The sequence below is a fragment of the Condylura cristata genome, unplaced genomic scaffold (assembly GCF_000260355.1).
Source record: "Condylura cristata isolate star-nosed mole 26May11 unplaced genomic scaffold, ConCri1.0 scaffold00014, whole genome shotgun sequence".
Lineage (NCBI taxonomy): Eukaryota > Metazoa > Chordata > Mammalia > Eulipotyphla > Talpidae > Condylura > Condylura cristata.
The window spans coordinates 951,369-968,096 of record NW_004567115.1 but is presented as its reverse complement, the minus strand read 5'-3'; the positions used below and the strand labels follow the sequence as shown (position 1 = coordinate 968,096).

Sequence of the window (16,728 nt, the reverse complement as noted above, 5' to 3'; positions counted from 1 at the left end):
ATGTCATGACTCCAGCAAACTAGACCAAAAGTCTAGTTTCAATTCACCACAATACAATTGGCCCCCTTTATCCAACTTACCTATATACCTTCTTCCTTCTACTCTGCTAACCATTTGTTCTCATAATCTAGAGTTTGCTTTTGTTCTCTTTTGTTTGTTCATTTGTTTTGTTTCTTTATCTTCCACATGTAGTGAAATCATAATATTTGTCTCCCTCCATCTGATTTATTTCACTTTGCATAATAGCCTCTAGGTCCATCTATATTATCATAAATGACAAGATTTCACTTTTTTTTCTTTTTTTTTAAAGATTTATTTATTTATGCATACAGAACCGGGGTACAGGCCAGGATGTGGAGGATGAAAGGATTCACCAGAGACAGAGTGGGGAGCAGAACAGGCAGATCGACTAAGTACACTGCTGAGGGGAGCAGCGGGCGGGTCAGGAGAGGTCTGGCTCGCCATGTGGTCTCCTTGGGGCAGGCGGGGATCAAACTCCTGCAGAAGTGGCTTAAGCTTCTTAGTGCTGAGCTTTAACCTGCTGCGCCACCAGGGAGGGCCTCACTTTTTTTTTCTTATAGCTAAATAATGTGCCATTGTGTGTATATACCATAAATTCTTTCCCATTAGAAGAGCCTTTTTAAAAATATTGAATAACAATTTAAAAACTCACAATTTTAATTGTAGGCATTTTTTTCTTCCTTGACGCAACTGATAGTATTTTATTTCAATAAACTCTAACTGTAACAGGGTGTTTCCAGGAAAAAGGGAGGTTCCAGGTTCCCTGCACCCAAAAGGAAGGTGGAGCTGAGCAGGAAGGAGAAGAATCTGGAGAGGAGAGTGAAGAAGATAGAAGCAGGATGGAGCCAGAAGGAGAGCTGAGGGAGGCACATGAAGCAGAGAGACGTGTGAAGAAGTGGCTCTTTTTTTTTGGCCCTGGACTGGGTAAAACAGATGTGGGTGAGAGACCCATGGGGAAATGACTATGGGACCCTTTTCTATGGGTCCCAGCCAGAAGGTGCTTTAAGCTTGTGACAGGCTTTCAGGCCTTGCTTTGGGCCATTCCCTTTTGGGTGGACTTTTACCTACGAGGGGAAGGGCAACCTTGGGTGTTTGTTTTAGAAACTATATTCTTTGTCTTTTCTGTATTGCACACTAAAGAAGGTCCCTTTCTGTTAAAGGTCTTATATGTTTTGCCTTGATGCGGCAGATGGCAGAACTTGTTTAGAACAGGCACATCTGGGGTTCTAGGGGTGCCCTGCTCCCTACCCTGTAACATAACAAGTACTTACAGTTATGCCTATGGGAAAAAGGGCAGGAAACACTACCACTGGTATTCAGAAGTCAGAATCCCAGAAAAATCTCTGTCAACAATCTCAGCCTCTGATATCTCTAATCAAGAATTTCACCAAATCAGAGTAAACTGCATGATCATTATTTGCCATCTATCTGCCCACCTGCTGCAGAGAATAATACCTTCTCCTAATTTTCTACTTTTGCTAGTTCAAATAAGTTTTTCTCATGAATAGACTGACCCAGAAGACTGTTAAGTAAAATCCCAAGAAATGACATTCCTGAGAACTATGTCCTAAAAAAATAAACACAGAATAAACACAGTTCTAACACCCAATATGATGCAATTTGGAGATGGAGTCTTTGGGAAATAATTACTTTAAATGACATCATAAGAGTGAGCCACTGAGAAGCACTTATAAGACCGGATACAATACGTGAGATCTTCTTCCCTCTCTGCCATGTAGGGGCCCAGCATAAAGCCTTTAGGCAGTTAACTCTCACCAGAATCCCACCATGCTGACACCTTAACCGAGGGCCCCCAGCCTCCTGATATTTGAGAAAGAAACATAAATATTTCGGAATTTTGTAAATTATAATGCACTACAAAAATGGAAGAAACATTCAGAGATTTTGTTTAAAGATAATAACAGATAAGAATAGTATCTTTTACATAACCCTTAATGTAAAAAATGCCACGCTTTTCTATACCAAATAAAGTGAGGTCAAGCACCAAGCACTAGGATTGGCTAGAAGTTTAGTCACTGTTCTTTGTCAGTCCCCATCCCTTCTTGCTTGATAAAAAACTCCCAAGACTTACATGGTTCCAACAAGAGGGACAACCAGACTTTCTGACAGTTGACAGAAGTTAACACTGATTTCAGAAATATTACAGACCTTTCCGAGACACCTAGGACCTCAAACTGTATAAGTAATATATGTTCTCTATATTGCTAGAATCTGAGGGAGTAAATGTCGCCCATTGTCTTAAATTATATTTATATTCTTAATTACTTAAATTAGAATTAGAATTAAAGGATTTTACAGGCTATTTGGAAGTAATAGTGGTTTAAAAAAGAGAGATGGTCTATCTCCATTTTAATTTAATGTATCCTTTAAAAATGTAATCAGAGTAGTGTAAAAAAAACAGAAGAGGATTTGTCTTAAGTGATATACAAGTTTGTGCATATGCAATTAAGTATACTTTAGAATAAGTGTATAGAAAACCATTCAAACAATAGCATCAGTCTTTAAAGGGCAATTTCGCAATACTTATCTAGAGCCATAAAGTGTTTACATCCTGGTGATGACCCTGCAATCGCATTTCTAAAATAAATCTAAACCAATAAATCAAAAGAAAAATATTTATAAAGATGTTATAGTGATCCAAAATAGTAGAAGTAATATAAGCACCCTATATAAGAGCTCTTATATATATATATATATATATAGATATAAATGACTATTGTGCAATATGTATTAATATACACATATTATATGTAACTATAAGGGCATATTACATATAATTTATAAATGCATAAACTATTCTAAATATAAATTATATATAATATAATTATGTATTAAAATGGAATGCACTTGAAAACTGTAGAATCCTATATAAACAAAAATAACAAAGCAAAAGAAGCACTTTTGAAATAAAGTCAAAAAAATTTGCAGAATAAAAATGTGATTCTGTGTGTATAAAGACTGGAAATGGACCATAGACAAAGAGTTTGAATGTAGTATTTTATATTCTATATTTATATTTGTATTCTAAATATACTTTGTAAAAATAAAATCATGAGACAAAACTAAATATCACTTAGTGCTAAAAAAAAAAAAGACCCTAAAGAACAGGAGAATGGATCCATTCCAGATCTTCCTAGGAAGGTAAGCAATTACTGGTTCTAATACCCAACATTCTGGGAGTAAAGTGAGGGTGAGAGGTCAGCCCCAGGCAGCTGATCACTACAGACACCATCAAATATAGCAGACATCACTGAAATGAATGAAATGAAGATGGGCTGTTTTGAATTGATGTGAGAGAAAAGGAGTGTTTTCAACCAACACAAGAGCCAACCTAGTAAACTGTGAAAGGAGTCAACCTAATAAACTGTAAAATGCAGAAAAAAAGAAGTTATTAGTTCAGCAAATTCAGTTCAAACCTGGTCAAAGTCATCTTAAAATTAATGGAAATTCATGGTAGAAGACACTATGACTTGGTATGCTAAACAAAGTAATGAATTTAGGAGGCTACTCTGCTTAAGGAAAATCCCACCTGAAGCTTTTCTCCCTGAGGGAGAAGTAGCTTCCTCTGAATCTGAGCTCTTTTATTTTTTTTTAAGATTTATTTATTTATGCATAAAGAACTGGGGTACAGGCCAGAGGTACAGGCCATGAGAGGATTCACCAGAGACAGAGTGGGGAGCAAAACAGGCCAAATGACGAAGTACACTGCTGAGAGGAGCAGAGGGAGGGTTGGGAGAGGTCTGCAGTGCCATATGGGTCACCCCCAGGGCTGGGGATCAAACTGGTGCTGAAGTGGCTGTAGCTTGGTAGTGCTGTGCTTTAACCCGCTGCACCACCAGGGAGGGTTCACTGAGCTCTTTTATTTTTAAGGTGAGTGACTGAGTCTGTCTTTCTTTGCCTGGGCCTATCCACACGAGTGCTCATCCACCCTACCCTCACATCCTGAATCGAGTGTGGTGACAGAGACAGGGCTCCCCTAACATGCATTGCCTTTGAGGCAAAATTATAAAACAGGAAATCAAGGTCACAAACCAAAATGGTAGGATATTTGAGAAATATAAGTATTTGGTTTTTATATTCCATCAGAAGAAAAATTAATACTTAAATTTTAGATCACCTTTAATTTTTTAAAAGGAAAATAATTTTGAATTTAAACCAAGATAATAACAGAGTAGGTTCTCTGCTTCACTCCTCAATCATCTAGCAGTTCACCTGGGGTACATTACACCCAGATTGTCCCATGGCTTGGGAAAAACCTGCAAAGCCCATGGACATCAGACAACAACACAAATTGCAAAGAGGGGACACAGAAGAGCATTACACTTCATTAAACAGAAAGTGGGTGCAGAGAAAGACTGGAAGCTGTGCTCCAGGGACAGAGATAGAAACTGCAGAGCAGCTTGCTCAACCAGATGTCCTCAGAAGAGAGCTAAATGGTATGGAGTCTCACACTCTAGACCAGGGAAAAAATATGTGAAAACCTGGGTGTTCCCCAAAGGCTAGATCCTCAGCAAACAGAACAAAGACAGTGTGGACTGCATCCCTCTCCTCCACCCTTTGGGGCTGGTACTGGACTCAGGTAATGCACAGAATGCAGGCTTAGACCTGAAACCCCAGAAAAAGGGATATCAGCAAAGTCACAAAGTAAGCAAACCCTACATGACCTCCAGCAAATTTTCACCAATAATGGGAACTATCTAGGCCCTTTCTCCACCCTCCAAAGCAACATCAGCAAAACAAAGGTCTCAGTAGTTACTGAAGTCAGCAAAGTCAAAAAAAAAAAAAAAAACTAAAGTAAGATGAAATAAATCACAGTGCCACTTACAAGAAAAGCAGAATTATCCAATCTCTGAGTTACTACCATAGCTTTCAGAAATAGAAACAACATCTGAAAAGGAGTGATTCTGTACTTCTGAATCATATGCAGTGTGGCAAAACATTGTTATCAATTGAAAAAGAAAAAAAACAGGAAAGTCTAAAGGAGCAAAATAAGCAGACAGAAAAAAACTAACACATGGCAAATTGATGCCACAAAGGAATGTGACTTTACAATGAGAAAACAATTTTCCAAGATCCAGCCACAAACAGAATATGTCTCCTGACCAGGTGAATAGTTCAAAATTACTGTAATAAAGAAAATCAAAAGACAGAAGAAAACATTTTTTAAAAAGTCAAAATGATACAACTCACAAAAGCTAGTCAAAGACAAATCTGAGAAAAACAAGGGCATACTCGAAGAAATAAAATTATTAACCAAACAGAAAAAGAAGTTGAAGTTTTAAATGAGAAAACAACATAGTTGAGAAAAGTGCTAATTTGTGGTGAATAGACAACATGCTAAGTGACTACTGGGTTTCATTAACCCAGAAATCAAAGGAAAAAAATTTAAAAATACATAGAGGCAAGTTAAAATAAGTGGAAATAAATGAAATAGTTTAAGTGAAGGTTAATGAAAACAAAAACTAGTCCTTTGAAAAAATGAGCAAAATAGACAAACCTCTCGCTAGACTTAGAAAGAGAGAATGCTTGTGTAGAATTAGAAATGAAATTAAGTTACAACAGATAGCTCAGAAATAGAATAAGAAACTGTAACAGGGTGGTCCCTAGGAAAAGGGGTAGATCCAGGTTCCCTGCCCGATGAATCAAACGACGTAGAAAAAATATATATAAATATTTAAAAGCAAAAAACTTCCTAACACTGAATCAGGAAAAATTAGAAAATCTGGGCAAACCAATTACCAGCAAATAAATTGAAATAGTAGTCAAAGTCTCCAAAAAATATAAAAGTCCAGAACCACATGGTTTTACCAAACCATCAAAGATGAATTAATAGCTATCATTCTCAAGCTCTTCCAAAAAATGAGAATAAAGGAATGCTTGCAAAAAGTCGTTTTGAGACTAATATTCTGATATTGATTCCAAAATTTCAGGTTTTCAGGCCTCGTCTCCCAGCCAGGAACAGATCCCATGCTTCAGGGCTGTGCTGAGCCCCCATCCTAGACCACCACAGGTTGGTGCCTTCAAAGCCACAACACAAACTTTGCAGATGCTCAGGCAAGCAAAACGAAGACAGATTTGTTTAGTGAAAGAAAAGGTTTACTAAGAAGAGAACAAAAATAAAGTGGGACTCCCAGGCTGGTGGAAGCAGGTCAGGGAAAGACGAGGGAGCTGAAGTGGAGTCATGTCTTAGGGAATATACCTCTTTCCCTAATGATTCTTGACCTCCACCAATTATAACAGGGTGGTCCCCAGGAAAAAGGGAAGTTCCAGGTCCCTGCTCCATCCAGGAGGGTGAAGCTGAGCACAGAAAAGAAGGAATCTGAGGAGGAAGGAAGCAGAAAGGAGAGCTGAGGAAGCCACATGGAGCAGGGAGCATGTGAAGAAACCGTGTTTATTTGTTGGCCCTGAACTGGTTGAAAGTGATGTGGGTGAGAGACCGGTGAGGAGGTTGACTATGGCAGTGTTTATCTTGATTTTGATTTTGTTCTTTTCCTCCCAGACTTGTCTGGCCATGTCTGACCCTTTTCTATGGGTCCTGGCCAGAAGGTGCTTTAAATCTTGTGGCGGGCTTTCATGTCTTGCTTTAGGCCAATCCCTTTTGGGTGGACTTTTGCCCATGAGAGGATGGGTATCTTCAGGTGTTTTGTTTAGAAATTATATTCTTTGTCTTCCGTATTGTATACTCATTGTATTAAAGTTCCTTTTCATTAAAGTCTTATATGTTTTGTATTGATGCAGCAGATAGCAGAACCTATTTAGAGCAGGCAGGTTTGGGGGTTCAGTGGTGCCCCCTCTCTCCCTGCCTTCTTTGTGATTGGTTAGTTCTCATTGGTCTCACTCACTGTCCTAATGGCTCTGTGCCTAGAACTAAGTCTTTGTCCCAGCCCTTACCTGTGAGTCCTTTGTCTTTACTGCCCTTATCCCAGAATATCCTGTTGCTCCAGACCTGGAGTGTTTGAGTCCCCTTTGGAATTTGTTGCCTTTATCTCTGGAGCACCCCTTAACTATCCTGAGGTCCCTCCCTGCTCTGTCCTGGAAGCTGCCTAATTATCCCTAACTTTTCCTAGTACTCAATACCAAAGCAAACAAGAACATAACAAAAAAGATAAAGTACAGTGATAACCCTTAAGAACATAGAAGGAAAATTCCTCAAACTCTTAACAAAATGAATTCAACAACATATTTAAAGGATCATGTACCTTGAAATGTGCCGTGAAATTTATTCCAGGGCTGCAAAACGGGTCAACATAAACAGGTTTATCAATAATAATCACCATATCAATAAATGAAAGATAAAAATAACATGATGAGGGCCCTCCCTGGTGGCGCAGCAGGTTAAAGCACTGCACTGGGAAGCTTAAGCCACTTCTGCATGAGTTCGATCCCCGCCTGCCCCGGAGGTGACCACACGACGTGGCAGACCTCTCCTGACCCGCCAGCTGCTCCCCTCAGCAGTGTACTTCGTCGATCTGCCTGTTCTGCTTCCCGCTCTGTCTCTGGTGAATCCTCTCACCCTCCGCATCTCTGTGCCCCAGTTCTGTACGAATAAAAAAATAAAAATAACATGATGACATCAATAGGTGTAGAGAAATTATGTGACAGCTCAGCACCTACTATTAAAAAAAAACTGAAAAATGAGCACAGAAGGAACATAGCAACTTAATAAAGACTACATATGCAAACCCAGTGCTAACATCATACTCAACAAGGATGTTCACTCTCACTTCCTCCATTTAAAATAGTATTCGAAGTCCTAGCTAGAACCTAAGAATAGACAAGGAAAAGCTATAAAATGAATCCAAACTATACAAGTAATAAAACAGTCATGATATGTAGGTGAAATGATATTATACATAGAAAGCCCTAAAGATACCACTAAATAATTATTAGAAGCAATAAATTGATACAGTGAAGTGGCAGGCAACAAAATTAGCATGTACAAATTGGTGTGTTCTGATTTGTGCACACAAACTAGAATAGAAAAAAAAAAATCCAGGAAACAATCCCAGGTACAACTACAGCAAAAAGAATTAAAACCTAGGAATAATCCTAACACTCGTACAAACCTAATCTAATTATAATGCATTATTAAAAGAATAGAGAAATACACAAAGAGATGGAAAGAAATTCCCTACTCATGGATTGGAGGAATTAATATTGTTAAAGGGACATCTTACCCAAAACAATATACAAATTCAAAACAATCCCTATCAAAGTATCTATTCTTCAAAGAAATAGATAAAATAGTGCTGAAATTTCTGTGGAATCACAGAAGACCCCAATAGCCAAAGCAATCATGAAAAGAAAAGGAATGAAGGTATCACATTCCCATACTTCAAATTATATTATAAGGTTATTGTAATAAAAACAGTATTGTTCTAGAATAAAAACAGTATTGTTCTAGAAAAAAAAAGTAGACAGCCACATACAGGAAAAAAAAATAGAGGACCATCTCACATCATAGACAAATTAAGTCAAATTTTAACTCAAAACTAAAGACTTGGATATGACAACTGAAACTATAAACATAGCAGGAAACATAGTCAAAAACATAGCAGGAAACAACTGGCTTTGGGGACTCAGCTCCAAAGGCAAGGGAAATAAAAGCAAAAATAAATAAATGGGACTACATCAAACTAAAAAAGCTTCTGCACAGTGTAAAAATCAATCATTAACTATAAAAAGACACACTGTAGACTGGGAGAAAATATTTGCACACAATGTATCCTACAAAGAACATGTACAACTGAGCAAAAAGAAAGCAAATAACTCAAACAAAATATGGGCAGAAGAAATAGCCAATAAGCACATGAAAAATGTTCATCATCATTTATCAAGAAGGAAACGCAAATCAAAACCACAATGAGATACCACCTCATACCTATAAAAATGGCCCATATGAAAAAGATCAGAAAAATACATTGTCCAGGATGGAGAAATAAAAATATATAATGCTGGTGGGAATAGACAGGAACAGGACCTGTGAAAGTTCCTCAAAATACTGGAAATAGATATGAACCAGCAATTCACTCCAAGGCATCTTCCTGACAAATGCAAAAACATTATTTTAAAGGGATGCACATACCCCTGTGTTCCAGTATTAGTTAGAATAGCCAACCTATCAAAACAACCTATGTGCCCAACAACAGATAAGTAGATTAAGCAAATGTGAACTATATACAGAATTCCTTGTAACAACATAGATGAAACTGGACAAGATAATATTAAGTAAAATAAATCAGGAGTAATGTAAATACTTGATGATTTCAGTCATATGTGGACTATAGAGAAACCAACCAAAGGAACAAACAACACAAAACCAAAGCAAACCCTGTAAATCTAAATGCAGAATTGAGAATACCAGAAGGGGAGAGATGGAGGTTGGGGATCAAGGTCAGGATGAAGACCCAATGGATTATGTTGAAGGACCATAGGTGCCTTGGTCGTGGGCATGGTAACGTACAGTTAATAAGACGTGAACCTATACCTATAGATCATATACAACATTGTAAACCAATGTTACCACAAAAAAATTCAATAATTTTTAAGATAAATAAATAGAAACAAACAGAAAGTATCTCAACCTAATAAAACAAAAAAATATTTTTAAAAGAATCATATAGTTATTTTAAAAACAAGATTGCCATTCAGAAAAGAAGGAAAGATCAAGGAAATGAGAATTATATAAGACAAGTTAATAGCTATAAAGAAAAGAAAGAGAAGTGCTAAAATTCATATAAAGGGACTACTGAACCAGAAAATAGTTTTTAAAAAGTTAACAGTTAAAAAAAAAGTAAAAATGTAAAATAAACTGTATAAAAAAAAAGTTAACAGTTAAAGAAATTATATATATAAATGTCCCAGATTTTGAAACAAATAACAGACCTAAAATGAAAGCGCCTACAGAATACCAAGGAGGATTAAGAAAAAATCCATACCACACTACAGTGGAATATAGGGATAGAGATAAAAAGAAAATTCTAAAAGTGACTACAAAAGTCAAAGGCGTGGCATATTAAAGGACTAAGAATCAGATAATTCAGAAGTAACACTGATTGCAAAGTAGTAAAGGAAACTTAGAACCAAAGAACTTAGAATTCGCAATTTTGTATCCAGACCAAATGACTGTCATATTTAAAGACTTGGGATATGTACAGTCAAGCCTCAAATCTACAAAACCTCAGATGGTTTGCTTAACCAAGATCAGTGTTGAACACATAGTGGAGATTAAATTCCCAAGAGTACAAACAACTAACAAGAAGTGTCACAGTGATATATGAATAAAAGATACGTCTTGGTTGCTCTCTTAAAGAAAGGGCAAGAAAGAAGTTTGTCATCAAAGAAGGAAACCCTTATTTAAAGGCTTAGGAGTGCACATCATAGAAGGTAAAGTGTTGCTATCATTTCACCTTTGAGCTACAACTAATGGACATTCACAACTCAAGTAGGGTTCCTTTGCTAAACACACCAGGTCCCAGGAAGATTCACAAGTCTGGCCTGTGTTCTTGACTGTGAGTGTATTGGGGCTTACAGAGATACTGAAGCAAAGCAAGAGAGAAGCTAGGGCCTCCAGATCATTCAGACCACACCCAGGGAGAGCAAATACAACATGCACCCCATGCCTTAAATTTCAGTGAGCCCATTACAGAGGGGAGGTTCACCAGCTAGGCAAGTATCCAAGGAAGAGATGTAGGCAACAGAGCAGAACTACCACCGTTCCTGCCAACGGAAATTGGTGGCTTGCAGTCCTAAACAAGGCAGTGACAGAGGTTGGGTGCCCAGCATTTACAGGGAAAGGGGCGACATATGGCTGGGAGTGGGGTGTCTCCAGTCCCTTCACTGCCCCAGCTCAGGGCAACCAATTCTGGCTCCTTTTCTTTCCTTCTTCCTCCTATTAGGGAGGGAGCTGTTATAGCAAAGAGAAACCTTGAGCTGTACTGTCACCTACTGGAAATGAACGGTACCTACATACTCTTAGATAAGCCAAATGTGCTGCCAGAGAAGCATCAAATAATAGGAAGAGTCACAGCAACGTGGCATCACTAAAAGAGACAAAAAATCTCCAGAAATCAAAATACACGGAATTTGCAGGATATAATTAACATACAATGTGAACATTTAGACACTATTAGTGTGTCGAAAGTTGGCTTTTCCTAAGGAATATGAGAACACATTGAAAGAGTATTTGTCAAAGTGTAGTCCATCAAACTGGCCTGTAAACTGCTTATTAGTTCTTGACTGAAAGTTTACCAACCATATCACTAACCACATTGCTTAATGCAGCAAACATGACTTTACATAGAGACTTGCTCAATGATTAGACATGAGGACTTTATTCTCACAGTGCATCAGTAACAAACACGTTCCAGGTGAACATTCTATAAATGTAAATAAAGCAACAAATTTAAAAGGCGGAGAGAGATGAAGATACCTAAGACTAGTTCAAATGTATTAATTATTAGTATAAATTAACATAGACTAAATACATAGATTTTAGTGACTGATCTTTGACCACACTTCAGAGTGATTCTGAAAAAGGAAAATCTGAGGATTAAACCCCAGTTTGCTTCCTGTAGTCTTCGGGCTGCAGCTCAGGAGGGATCTGTAGTACATCTAATGTACTGCCAGTGGGAATGTTAAATTGCACAACCACTTGGACAAGAATTTAGTATAATCTTATCTAGAAGATTTACAGAGCTGTAGTTTAGAAATTCTGGGCCTATGTAGGCAGCAAGAGAAACTCTAGCACATATGCGAGACATATGAAAAAGTTTGTTCACAGAGGCATTGTCTGCAAAAACTGGAACCACAAATGTCAATGCACAGGTGAGTGAATGAAAAAATTGGTATAGACACACAGCAGTCAGAACTAATCACACAGGGACTCGCTGCCTCAAAAGACTCCAAACAATATTAATGCAAAAAAAAAAAAAAGTCCTTTAGAACAAATGTGCCAAGATACATTTTTTGTAAGCTGAAAATAAAAACTACAAAGGAATAGGGCCCTCCCTGGTGGCACAGCAGTTTAAATCACAGTACTGAGAAGCTAAAGCCACTTCAGCATAAGTTCCATCCCCACCCAGGAGGTGACCCACATGGCACCACAGACCTCTCCTGCTCCCCTCAGCAGTCTACATAGTCAGTCTGCCAGTTCTGTTCCCCGCTCTGTCTCTGGTGAATCCTCTCACCACCTCTGCATCTCTGGCCTATACCCCAGTTCTGTATACATAAATAAATCTTTTAAAAAAATACAAAGAAATAAATAGAAATGTTGTTAATCTATATGTTAAGGACAGTGGCTTTCACTGTTTCTTTTCATTATTCCTCCCAATAAACATGATTGAAAATCCTGGATATAACACATAAGACAAACAAAAGAAGATCTGAAATGTGGAGAGTAGGCAGACTATCTAGGGATGATGTTGGTGAGTTCCCTGAGTTTTCATATATTTGTGTGTGTATAAGCATATATTATATATGTTATAGATCTGTTATAATTGTGTGTGTGTACATATTGATATGGGATGTGACAGATGATTGATAGGTAGGTATGTAGGTTGGTAGATAGGCAGATAGCAACTTAAACCTGAACCAGCCAGCAACATTAAAACACCAATGAAAACAGACCCAAAAAAGCCCCAACAAAAACTTCCTCTCCCCTGACAAAAAATACATGAAAGAGACAGCTGTAGGTAATAACAACTCTCTACTAGTAAAATCTCATGGAAGATCTGTGGCCCAGCCCATGCCTCTGTAACAAGGAACCCCCAACGATACATAGGGTGGCTCCAAAAGGGTCAAGAAGAGCATCAGGGTGGTGGCTTCCTGGTGGCTGAATGAATTAAAGCACTAAGAAGTTAGCCACAGCCCTTCAACACAAGTTAGATCCCCAGCCAGGAAATGACTCAGATGGCATGGCAGACCTCTCCTGTCTCACCCGCTGCTCCCCTCAGCAGTGTACTTCTTCAATCTGACTGTTCCTCTCCCCACTCTGTCTCTGGTGAATCCTCTCACAGCCCCTGCACCTCTAGCCTGTACCCCAGTTCTATATGCAGAAATAAATAATCTTAAAAAAAAAAAAAAGCATCAGACTTTCATCTCTATTTGAGGTAATGCAGTTTTGCAGCAGCTTCAATAAAGTCATTATGGGGAATATCTGACTATCCTCCCTCTCTCCAATGAGGACTTTCACCACTGCCCACCCCTGTCACCAAGGTGCCAGGGAAAACCATGTGGGGGGCAGCAAAGGTACTTTGGTCTCTCTCTACTGGTTTACAGTGAGTAGACAAATCACCCAGTGCTATTTTATTTTTCTCTGAGGCACAGGAAAATTTTACATTCTCCAAATTTCCTTTCATCTAAGTAATGGAGTGCTTACTGCTGAAATTGTAAAGTGCACCCCTTTCAGAATTGGCCAATAAACATCCTTCATTATCTGCCACTATCATTGTCCTCTGTCCCTATGGCTATAAGAAGGTGGCAGAGCTATACACTTATAGATCCGAGGATAAAAGTGCACATTGCCTGGAAAAGAACCTCGCAGAAAAGGCTGACCACTAATATTTGCATTGGACAGCACCAGAGCTAGAAAGAAACCTGAACTGCATAAAACCACTGTGATTCTGCATGTTTATTTATTTCTACAACAATCCAGCTTACTATGACTAATACAGTGCTTTAAAGGATCCTTCAGAAGGGAGTAGGAACTCCCAGAAATGAAAGCTAGAACTGGCAATTAATTGTCAAAATCTGGGAGAAATGGCCTCTATTTTCAAAGCCCTCAGAATTGGATTGAGAAATATAATTGGTAACCCATGAATGTGTTGGCACCAGGTTGCAGAAAACCCGATGGCTAAAAAGAAGGGAGAAAGATGTTTCACCCCTCCCCACTGTCTGCCCTGGCTCAGAAACACAAAGACACTGCCAACCGAAAAAAAATGGAGCAATTTGGCTATTACAAGTAATATCCCAAATAGTCACTCTACCCCTCCTCTTTCTCTTCTATTCCAACAGATTTATTTTAAGTAAAAGAACATTATATATTTGAAACTCCTTGTGTAACCTTCCTAAATCCTTCATCCTTTGTTATTCCTCTGCTCTGACTTATTTATGTCCATATTTTTATGCTTTTCTACATGTGTAAATACTCTGCTTTTCAAAGCAATATGTATTTTGGGGGGGGTGTCCCAAAAGATTGCCTCAATATTAATCTATCCTATAGATGCTTCTGCAACTTTTTTCATTTGATCACATTACTATTTACATCTATTTACTTTAACTGCTATACATACAGAACATACCATTTTTACCATCCCTCTTTTAATATTTTACATATATAATTTGGCTACTACTTGTAATACTCCAAAGAGCATTTTACATATCTAATTATGTGTATTTGTATTCATTTCTAGGACAGAGTATAAAGATCTTTTACTATATTAGATAAAATCAGATTGCTCTGATTGTGGTAGACCAATTTACATTAGCACTAGCAGTGTATGAATTTCTGTTCCTCTCATTCTCAATAATATTTAGTATTTTTAGACTTAATGAATATAAGATGTTCATCTTAAATAACCTCACTTTTTTATTTTCAGGGTTCTTATTTTTAGTAAAGTTGAGCGATTTTTCATAAGCTCATGACCCCTAAGGTTCTAATTCTACTAATCACTTGCTCATAACACTTCTCTGTTTTCAGCTAAGTTGTCTTCATCTTAATGATTTATAAAAATGTTCTATAAATTCAGGTTAGTGGCTTTTCCTTTCACCTTACCTAAAAAATAGTTTGTGATATAAAACTTATATACTAAATTTATGATCTGAATTTTGTGTGCTTATCCACCTGATAGTATCAGTCTGTCATTTATAATTTGTCTATATGTGTCAATATTTCTTGTCCTCTATTCTGTTCTATTGGTCTATATTTTATTCCTATGCCAATTCCCGTAACACTTTAATTATTGTGGCTTTATTTAAAATTTTGATATTTACTAAAAGATATTCCCAATTCATACTTTAAATTATTTTTTATATTCCTATCCTGTTACTCTCCCTGTAAGTTTTCTTTTTCTTGTAAGGTTTGCCTCCAACTGAAGATTTTTTTTTTATATTTAGAGGACAATTTTTTCTTATTCTAATTCTATAATCTTTTTAGAATCAGTAGTACAAAGATGGCTAAAGATTAACACATAGTAAAAAAATTTAAATAATGATTCCTGTATTAAACAAAATGGCTGCAGTTAGAAGAGGGTGTACAGTTTTCAGGAGAACTTCTACATGAGGTCGTTGGGAGGGGCATGGGCAGAATAGGAGGCTGTTTGGGAATTATAGATATAACATTACTTTTTTGGAATTCCAGAGATTAGCAATTTATAAAGAAATCATAATAATTAAAATGGTCGATATAGCATGTTTCATTGAAGAATGTTTTAATATTGGTAAAAGAGGTGAAATACTTAAGCCACTCTGCGTTCTGTAGCCAGCCCTTGGATATTGCATCCTATTGAGCAGTTTTGTTTTGTTTTTTTTCTTTAGTCAAGAGTTTTTCCCATTGCAAAGCAAAATGGATTTCCTTCAATTCTCTGTTGTTCAAAGAATTGAATGGTGTATTAGAGTTCTCCAGAGAAACAGAACCAATAGAATGTGTGGACAGAGATTTTTTATTTTAAGAAATTGACTTATGCAATTGTGGAGGCTATCAAGTTCAAAATCTGCTGCCAACATAGGCAGCTGGAAACTCAGGGGGAGCAGAAACCCCTCTTCTTCAGGGTAGGTCTCTTTTCTTAAGACCTTCAACCTAGCAGGTGAGGCCTGCCCACTTTATAAAGAGGCATCTGCTTTACTCACAGTCTAATGGTTTCAATATTAATTTCACCTACAAAAAACCCTCACTACAACTTTCAAATGTTTGACCATCTATCTGGTCATGGCAAGTCAAGCTGACACACAAATCCCCATCATAGATGATCTGAATGAATTTGTAAAATACATAAAATATTACTAAAATATCTCAGGAAACACTTTCAATAAGAAAAAAAAATAGACACAGTGTAACAGGATAAATTCTTTAGTATAGACAAGTAGGCAAAATAATTTTTTTAAATAACATATTTTATGGATATTCTAGATTAAATACAAAAAGTAAGAAAATTGTAGCTCATATTTTACACTATGTTGGTGTCACATAGTTGGGATTTTACACAGAGTTGGGATTTATCACCTGTGTTCTCAGGGACATAAGACAGACTTTTTACTTTTTCTGACCTTGCTGAAAGGTCATCATTACCAAGACTTTTCTCATTTTTTTCAATTTGAAGTGAACTCTTATTGCCTGACTCTCATCTGAATAATGTGGACTATGTAAAAATACCATAAAGATTTTTACTTTGTATTACAGATGGAATATCTGCCTTCTGGTATTTCAAACTAAATAACTACTGAACACAAAGCTAAAATCAAACATCCCATACCCACAAAAACTCAAATGGAATCATATTTCTTATGCTGTTTGGCAGTTAGAGTGGACTGTTTTATTGGTGGAATATTCTCCATGTGCTCTTTTTTCTTTAAAAGGAAATAGTTTAAAAAAAAAAAAATCTAGTGACTCCCTGCCTTTCCTGCCAATTGTCTAATTAACTATAACTAAACTCTACTGACTCCATGTAAAATGTGCCAAAATTCTAGACC

General features: G+C 37.2%; 1 protein-coding gene across 1 annotated transcript in view; it reads left to right on the top strand.

Annotated features, from left to right (window-relative positions):
- Positions 1-4,282: 4,282 nt before the first annotated feature.
- Positions 4,283-16,728, top strand: part of GYG1 (glycogenin 1) — a 111,883-nt gene continuing 99,437 nt past the window's right edge. Inside the window, exons 1-2 of the mRNA XM_012724766.1 lie at positions 4,283-4,478; positions 5,973-6,136. Coding sequence (XP_012580220.1) covers positions 4,283-4,478; positions 5,973-6,136 — 360 coding nt within the window. The remainder of the gene's footprint in view (positions 4,479-5,972; positions 6,137-16,728) is intronic.